The sequence below is a fragment of the Poecilia formosa genome, unplaced genomic scaffold (assembly GCF_000485575.1).
Source record: "Poecilia formosa unplaced genomic scaffold, Poecilia_formosa-5.1.2 Scaffold150, whole genome shotgun sequence".
NCBI classification, from domain to species: domain Eukaryota; kingdom Metazoa; phylum Chordata; class Actinopteri; order Cyprinodontiformes; family Poeciliidae; genus Poecilia; species Poecilia formosa.
The window spans coordinates 1,241,323-1,250,455 of record NW_006800089.1 but is presented as its reverse complement, the minus strand read 5'-3'; the positions used below and the strand labels follow the sequence as shown (position 1 = coordinate 1,250,455).

The 9,133-nt window shown below is 38.6% G+C and overlaps 1 protein-coding gene across 1 annotated transcript; it reads right to left on the bottom strand.

Annotated features, from left to right (window-relative positions):
- Window positions 1-2,552: 2,552 nt before the first annotated feature.
- On the bottom strand, window positions 2,553-5,367 carry marcksl1b (MARCKS-like 1b). Its single transcript, XM_007563751.2, has 2 exons — window positions 5,059-5,367; window positions 2,553-4,051 (listed from the first exon to the last, which is right to left on the bottom strand). Exons 1-2 carry the CDS (start codon window positions 5,134-5,136, stop codon window positions 3,479-3,481), a joined length of 651 nt encoding a protein of 216 aa, XP_007563813.1. The 5' UTR covers window positions 5,137-5,367; the 3' UTR covers window positions 2,553-3,478.
- Between the last annotated feature and the right edge of the window lie 3,766 nt (window positions 5,368-9,133).

Below are 9,133 nucleotides of genomic sequence, written 5' to 3'. Positions count from 1 at the left end.
AAAATGTTTTTCAGGTAAAGGTTACTACCGTTTTTTTTTTTGTTTTTTTTGTAACTTTAGGTTAACTTGAAATAATAACCAATATGTAAATATCTAAAATGTAAACCCATCAACTGGCTTCAGTGGCAGATAGTTTTACCTAAATGGTTGGTTACTTTCCATTCTTCCTTTTTTTTCAGTTTAGGTGTGTAACATGGCATAGCCGCACATTTAGAAAATTCAATTTCTGATTGGCTGATTAGCCTTGGTGATGTCTCTTCTCCCTGAATCCTTGTGTTCTTCAAACACAAGAAGAAGCAGAACCACAAGAAGTCTCATCCAGGTGCACCTGCATGGAACCAGGAGGGACCACCTTGTCAAGATTTGGTTGTAAATATATTTTAAGCTACATTGTGCTACGTTCGTCTAACTTTGTGTAAATTTTTGTGTGACTGTTTGTTATCCCCTGATTTAAATTCTCAAAGAAGCTTCTGGCTCAACCGGTTTTCTTTTTAAGAAATTCTCTTCCGAATCCAAAGTGAAAAAAATCATCAAGGCATCCAAAAGGCAGGAGCTGCACTTACACTGCAAATGTGAGCAAAACTTTGTCGATATTCTGCTAATGTTGGAAAAACGTAATTTTTGCAATTGCTGTGTTTCCATTAAATAAGAAATGCAACTAAGATCACACAGTCATGATCCTCCGGCTACTTCCTGTCATCATCTTCTTCGTGGTTTGTGCCAGTGGCAACATTTAGTGGTTGATCATGTGATTCGTGTGACGGGGAAAAAAGTGTTTCCATTGCAGTTTTGCGGAATAAGTTAGTTATGCTACAGCCAAGAAACCAACCTCATCTTAGCACCCAAACTTATTGAAAGATGAGTTTGTTTGAAATTGACATGTTTCCATTAAGTGTATTTATTTTGAAAATGTCAAATTGTGCAATTACACAGTCAGGGTAGCCAAACAATTATCCATCCAGCCAAGAGAGAGGAGGAATGAAAATACAGAGCTTCCTCTGACCCAAAGTAAGGCATCTTTTGTCAGATGCCTTACTTTGGCATCTGACAAAGTAAGGCTAACCCATTTCTACATTCTCCGTCAAACATTTTTCACACCATAGAAATCACACAGACGTAAACCAGTCTGTGCTTCAGATGTGGGACAGAGGACGATTCATCCCTACCTCGGATTTGGTAGGGACGAACCAAATCCGACGAAAAACACATTCTGGAATAATTTACCCAACATTATGTTAAGAATTATTTGTTTTTGTTAAAATCACTGGTGACCAATCTGTTGGCAGCCCTCTTTAGAGAATGGCATGTTGGGGTATTACAAAATAAAATATTCAGGTTCTTGGCAAAAAACACAAAAGATCAGCTCAGTATAAAACAAAGGATAAATGTGTGTAACAGAAACCCTTCCACAGTGGAGGATGTGGTGATGGGGGCTTGTTTCTCTTCTGAATATTTGTTGAAATTTCAAAACATTTTAAATGAAAATCTGGTCCAGAGAGCCAGAAAACTCAAATATATGTTATTTGATCTTTCAGCAAGATTAAAGTAATAAAGAAAAAAATATGGCAACAAAAAGTTCAGCCAACAGAAGATAAACCTTGGCACTGTTTTTTTGTGAAAAACAATTATTTCTAAAAGTGAGATCTTTCTTCCTTTAAGTGAGTGAGTAAATGTCGCCAAAACAAACATTGTTTTTTGTTTTTTTTTAGATATCAGTGTGAGATTATTATGCTCAAGATATATTTATTTTAAGATTTTTTTTTACACATCTTTTCCAGTGGTTCTGATAAATGTAGCCTGTATATTAAATGTTAAACTTTGGTCAACGCATGCAACCGAGGTTAAATTTAGCCAAGTTGTGGTCACGTTTTTAGATATGAGCTTCTAGACAATTAGGCCTGCAATTAACAATTATTTTAGTAATTGATTAGTCTATCGATTTTTTTTTTTTACAATTAATCAGATAAGAAATTTCCAATTCTTCAGGCTTTAATAATGCCAATTTATCCAATTAACAGTAGGATTGATTAATAGGAGAGTTTTTTGACAGAACTTGAATCAGGTGAAGCTAAAACAATGCCACTTGAGGAGTTCTGTTTAGAATGCATTTACATACATATTTACATACAAAGAAGGGTATTTGTTTGGCCTTAAATTCAAAGTTTTTGTGTTTTTGGACAGTTTTGGCTCAATTACTGCTGTGAGGATGTTGTTCGGTCAGCAATTGGCATTGTTTTGAGTCCGTTTACTCTAGTTAATGATCGATTGATTACTAAAGTAGTTGGCGATTATTTTGATAATCGATTAATCTGATTAATCACGATTCATCTGATTAATCATACTTAATCAGATTCATCGTTTCAGTCCAAAAGATGATTATATACTACTTCTGCCAAGCAAATTGGTCTCAACTTCATGGTAGAAAAGGATCTTGGTAAAGACTAGATGGGAAATTAGAACATTATACATCAACAGAAACCGAATCCTGTTTGATTGTGGGGACTATATGAACCGTAGTGCATGGTGAAAATAACCATACAGACACGTGAACAGGCAGGTACCCAACATTTATTTACCATTATCAACTTTACAATAAAACCAGTAACATCTGTCAACATTAGCAAAATAAAGAACAGAAATCAATCCAACGTATTTACAGAGACAAAGCAGATTCAGGCTCACACACGACAGATAAACAACTCTGCATCATATCAAACCGCAACAGTGAACATAGCAAGCTTAAGTGTTCCTTTTTTTTTCTTCTTCTTCTTCTTCTTCTTTCATAGTACGGTAAAAATCAAAACTGTCTATTTTCTTTTCTTTTTAACAAACGAGACATAGCTTCTCTGAATCTTTAAGATGGTTCTCTATAATACACCACAAAATACTTCAAATTTGGGTTAAAATATAGTAATGTAAAAAGTTGACGAGTCTCTTTAATTTTCTGATTTCACTTTTTTTTTCCTTTTTTTTTTTTCTTCTATTTAACAGTCATTTCAAGTGGTGGTGGTGTCCTAGTATCGTATTTAGCTTCATTCCTTCAGCTTGGGAGGCATCTTCAGCTGTGGTTGTTTTGAGGAAAAGATGCCTCGGCTCCATCTTTCTCCGTCCGTCCATCTTTCATTCACTCAATCGTGGCTCCACTTCGCGTTCCGGCCCGTTTAAATCCAGTTCTCCGCACGGCGACCGACCCGCTGCCTAAAAAAACAGAAACAACCCAGTCCAACGTCCAGATGTCGAGCTGTAACCAGGGAGGTGATCTAGTGAATCTAGTCTGTCGTCTTGTTATCATGACGAAAAGTGGCACGTCGAAGGAGTCTTTCACATACATGTGTATATATTTACATATACATATATCCATATACATATGTGTACATATACACATATATATAAATATATATATATATATACTCTTAAATTTTTCTTTCTCTCTCTTGGAAAAACAGTTCACCCAGTTCATTGTGAGCTCAACGTACAATCACTCTTTCTTTTCAGAGGGGGCGGGGGTCGAGTTGCTCTCCTCTGTGGGTTTGGCGGCCTCGGGGGCCGGAGCGGCTGCCTCCTTGGCCTCCTCCTTGGGTGCCTCCTCCTTGGCCGCCCCCTCCTCCGCCTTCGGAGCCTCGGCCGCGGCGGGAGCCTCCTCCTTTGCTTCCTCCTTCTTCTCCTCTGTGGGAGTAGCGGCGGTGGCGGCAGCGGCTCCGTTTTCAGCCGGCTTCTCCTCAGAGGCGGCGGCCGGAGCAGCGGCGGTGGCATCAGTGGCGGCGGCCTCCTCCTTCACAGCCTCACTCTTCTTGCTCTTCTTCAGGTTCAGCTTGATGTTGAAGGACTTCTTCAGGGAGAACTTCTTCTTCTTCTTCTTGGGGGTCTCCTTGGCGGCGGCCTCGCCTTGAGGCTTGGCGGCCTCCCCGTCTGCGGCGGGCGCCGGTTCGATGGCATCGCCTCCTGCCCCAGCTTCGGGCTCCTTGGCCGCCTCGGCCGAACCGTTGGTGGCGGCGGCGTCCCCGTCAGGCTTAGTGGAGACATCACCGTTGGTTTTCACGTGTCCGTTCTCCTAACAATGACAAGATGATAAAAGGGGAATCAGAATTTTTTTTTCCAAGTGATATCTCTTCAATTTGAAAGAAAACAAATAATAAAAAACAGCTCTTTGTCATATTTTTTGCTCTCATTAATAAACCACCATGCCTGGCTGCGAGGCGACGCCTTGCAGTACTCTAATCTGACGATAGGCGGCGGCAGCGCATCACAAACCAGACCGTCGACTGTACCAGACAGACAGACAGTGGCTCAACAAAGACAAGGCTGCGTCTCCTCAGAGAAAATATGAAAACACATGTACTGCTTTTATGCTCATTTTTATCCAGAAAAAAATTACCTCATTATATATAAAAGAAAATGAATAATAAAAAAAAAAAATACAAGAACCAACCAAACGTCGGCAGAACCGTTGGTGGCGTCAATTTTTTTTTTCTTAATTTATTTAAGCAGGTGAACCTGTCTAATTAACATTCATAATAAAGTCATAACTATAGTACAGCGTTAAAGGGTACACCGAATGTGACTCATAGGTTGAATATATCAAGGAAAGTCCCATTCAAATAAATAGTCGGCTCGGTTTTACCAGGGAGGAGTAGTAGACTGTCTACGTGCATCCAGGCTCCCCCACCCCCTCCCCTTTAAGCCTGACTGACTGTATCCAACACGTTAATGGAGATAGGGGGTCGCATTTGTCTTCATTTACAAATAAACACAGACTAACCTCAAAACCCGAACAGTCAACTCTACGGTTTTGCTAACATAAAAGCAAACATTTTAAGATAATTTGGTAGTTTTTGGGGTGAAGGTGCCAGACAGTAAAAAGCTCCCCGCCCCCAACCTGTCCTGCCCAAAACGACAGAACTTCGACCAAAAAAAATAAATAAATAAATAAATAAAAAGAAAAAAGAACAAACAGGTGATTTTATGAGAGAAATTCAACTTCTATCCACGCGCACAGATGTTTCCCGGTGCGGAAAAAAGGCAAAAAAAAGTGAATAGTAGTAAGCTGTGAGTGGCTACCTGTCCGTTGGTTTTGACAGCTGCAGCATCAGCGGCAGCAGCGTTCGCCTCCGCGGCTGTGGATGTCTGGGATCCCATTGTCTTCGATGAGTTCGGGTGTCTTCTAAAGCAAATTAAAAAGAAAAACTAAAAAAGTCGACTTAATATTAATCCAGTTCCAGGGCGAGTTATGTATCCAGCGGTTAGTTGATGAAAAGTGTGGTTTTGTTTGGTTTTTTTTTCTCCTAATATCAGCGACGTCCCCTCCGTCGTTGAAGTGTGCTATCTTATCACCCCAGTGGAGAGAGACCCTCTAAATTCACAGCTCGCCGAACGCGTCGGTTCAACATACAACAGGCACCAGGCCCCGCCCATGGCGAGGCTTAACGCCAATCGAACCAATCACTGTTCTAGTAAGGAGGGACGTCAAGAAAGCCTGACCAATCAGTTAAGACTACTTTAATTTTCCCCACCCCACTACAGGACCCCCAGCAATGAAATCAATTAGTGTTTTTTGATTATTACTATTATTCAAATAATAATAATAATAATAATAAATGTAATAAAAATAACATGCTGAAAAATGTATGACTGTCATAATTTTAGTTTCCTTACATTTTAGATAGCAGCTGTTTGATTTTCTTACAGGAATCTGACTTGTTCCTGTATTTTAAATGATTTGTTGTTTCTTATGTAATTTTCTTCACCTTCCTTCAGTTATTGTTCTGTAAAACACTGAATAACCCTTTATGTGATTGGTGGTACACAAATAAGCTACCCTTGCTTTCTTTGGCTTTCATGATTCACTTTCCTTTTCCTTGATCATCATTGTCGTTTATAATATGTTAATACATATATCAAAGCTTTCCACTTCAGCAGTATAATAAACACCGCGTACATAAAAAGAATTGAACTCTAAAAATAAGCAATTTACTGTCAGCGGAGGCAAACTCAGCATTTTTCATAAGGGAGTAGTCTAAACTAAAATTTTTGGTTGAGGTTGTATTGCTGGTTAACTGAGGGAGCTTCTGCTCAAAAGTCATAAGAGGCTATAAGCTTATGCGCAATAAATAACTTTTTTCTGTCTTGATTTATATCCACTTCAGTTGGTCACGTAGGCTAAGGCTAACAGTTATTTCAAGAGGGACTAGCACTTCTTTAATTGTTGGGTTCTCCTCTCTTAAAAGTGCCTTACTACTGTAAAATCATTTACAGGCCCAAAATTGTTACAGAAAGAGGTTGGAGGTGTTGCGGCACCAATGACTGTCCTGTGTGAAACATATACTTAAAAATGTAAATGTTAAGTTTTTTTCAATCAAAATAATTACCTAATTTTAAAGAAAGGAAAACAGTAAGTTTTAAAGGTAGCTTAGATCAACACTATTTCTCTGTTTTTCACACCATCTTACGTAGTTATTCTGACTGGAATCGTTTGACATATTCAGCGTTCCACACAGGAATATAATTAGTGGTGCACCACCTTCAAAACCTCCATTTCTCCTATAAACAATCTTCAGTGTCTGTGTAATTAACTGCCCAATGCTAATTTGAAAATGACTTAAAGGCTCATAAAGTCACTTTGTAATGGAGTACTATAACATTTTAGAACATGGAGATATTTGAGAAGGAAACTGTAAACTTAGCAGCCATTAGCTTCAGCCTCCAGGACCAACACATCAAGCTTAGAAAATCTAGAGCTATTCCTTTAAAGACACATTTTCTCTTTCCTTGCACTGTGATAAGTTTATTTCTGTCTTTCTTTCACTTTTCATTAACCCATAAGCAAGAAAATGTCTTTGTCTCTTTTGGTTTTGGTATCACTGAACGTGCTCGCATCATTAGTTTCAGTTTGACTCAGCAGATCGTGAGGATGTCAGTAAATTCTCTTATGACACGCTTCCAGAAACATCCCCAGCCTGAAACGCTTACAGTCAGAGTCAACGATGGCTCACAACGTGTCCGACATCGAGTCAGACTGATCATGAGCAAAGAGCGAGATCGCATGGCATGGAAATCATCGACTATAAGTGAACAAAATCCACCATGAGACCAGCGAACAAAAACATCTGACATGGATTGTAATTGTGTGTTCAGATGAAAAGTTCAACTGGAAGAGAAGGATTTTCCCTCCAAACACAAGATGAAGGCCACCAGAAGGACGAGATGAACCGCAAGACTGACCTCCGTTTGTCTAGCAGTACAGTGGATAGATTGTCCACTGTTGCTAAATGCTACGTTCAGAACATGCTACATGCTACAAGTCAATGAGTCAACGCAATCTGCTGGGTTGCCTTAGGCCAGCGGTGTCCAAACGTTTTGCCATGAGGACCAAAATTGTTAAGCTGGAAGCACATGGAGCCACAACAAAATTAGTTTTACAACATTTATTAAATAAACTTTTTGTACCCTTTTAAATTGTGTGTGTTCAATAATAAACTAAAATATATATATAAATTTTTTTAAATCAACAAAATAGGAAGATTTTTATATATATATATAAAAAAGTTCAGTAAATTAATATTAGGGCTACGCTAAAAATAGTAAAAACATGAGAATAAAATCATAATATTACAAGAATAAAGTAGAAATAATACAGAAAGGAAAGTCATAATAATATAAGTATTCTTGTAATATTATGAATTTATTCTAATTATTAGGACTTTTTATATTGTTATTATTTTGACTTTATTGTTGTAAGACTTTATTCTTTGAATTTTATTACCTTATTCTCATTATTACAACTTTATTCTTGTAACATTATGATTTAATTCTCATTACAATTTTTTATTGTTATTACAACTAATTCTCATATTATTTGGACTTTATTCTCTTAGTATTATGACTTTATTCTTGTAATTTTATTCTGGCCCCAATACTCCATCGGGCCACAGTTTCTAATTTTTTTGCAATTAACTATTTCCTTATTCAGATATCCTTATAAGCAGAAATATATTTGTTATCCAAGATATTTATCTGTTAAAAAAAACAGAAAATTTGCCCTAATAGATGGAAAAAGTGAACATCTCTGTCAACAAAGTATGCTAGAAGAAGAAATGAGGTTGAGGAGCCGCCCAAAATCCTGCAGAGGGCCCCAAAAGGCCCCCATGCCGCACTTTGGACACCCCTGTCTTAGACAGAAAACTTTTTAACCTAATTTGAAAACTGAACTTAATGCACTGTTCAAACAAATTTGAATGTATGTATGATTGGATTTAAATTACTTTTCTTTCTTCTTTAGATTTCCTGTTGTGAACTGAAATCTAAATAAATTGACCTGTACAGAGTCTAACCTATTGTCCGGTGTCGTGTCCAGACTCTGGGTATGGGAACACGTCCGAGGTCCGACGGAGGCTCAGGCTGTGCGTTGGGGCCGAGAGCGTGTCACGCTGTCTCCCCGTGTCTCCATGACTGGACGTGTTGTTTGTCTCCCGCTTGTCAACAACATACCAGCAGCAAAATATGTCAATGTGATGATCATGCACATTCCATCTGATCACTTCCATCCAAACATGTCGTTCGACGCGACCCGCCGAGGCTCCAAAACCCCCTCAGTTGACTGCAGGAGAAGACCTCAGTGTTTCAGAGCCACAAATTGATCTTCACTGCAACCAATCAGCCTAATTGATTTTGCGAGACCGTGGAGGAGCAATGTGCCGTTTCAGCAGCCGGTCCCAACGCTCGGCTTCCAGGTGGCGACCTACGCTTGATGCGACGCAGATTACAGACAAAGGTGCCATTCTTTGGCGCAATTATGAAAAAAACATTTGTGAGAAAAAAAAAAACTGGGTTATAGTGTGGTTAGGTCAAAAAATGCAAGGCAGGGCAAGTAACACTTTTAGCACTGCTGTATGTACAAGATTATTGCAAAAGTTCATGTGACCATAGCTGACTTCTGCAATAAGAAAACTCTTTTCTGTGTAAGTTTTTATTTTTCTGGTACTTTTGTTAATGTGCACAGACCAGTGTGGACATGCATATCCAAGACATTACAAAGTAAAAAAAGAAAAAGAAGTTATTCTGAAGCTGATTTGTTGTAGAACTGTTAGATTTTCCAAATCTGCTCTATGATGGCATACGCAGACACACACAGTCACAA

Bases quoted from the DNA above. Each gene is read 5' to 3' on its own strand.
- marcksl1b (XM_007563751.2), bottom strand. From the start codon at position 5,136: ATGGGATCCCAGACATCCACAGCCGCGGAGGCGAACGCTGCTGCCGCT. The intron at 4,052-5,058 runs GTAGCCACTCAC...TGTCATTGTTAG, and splicing joins CTGTCAAAACCAACGGACAG to GAGAACGGACACGTGAAAAC.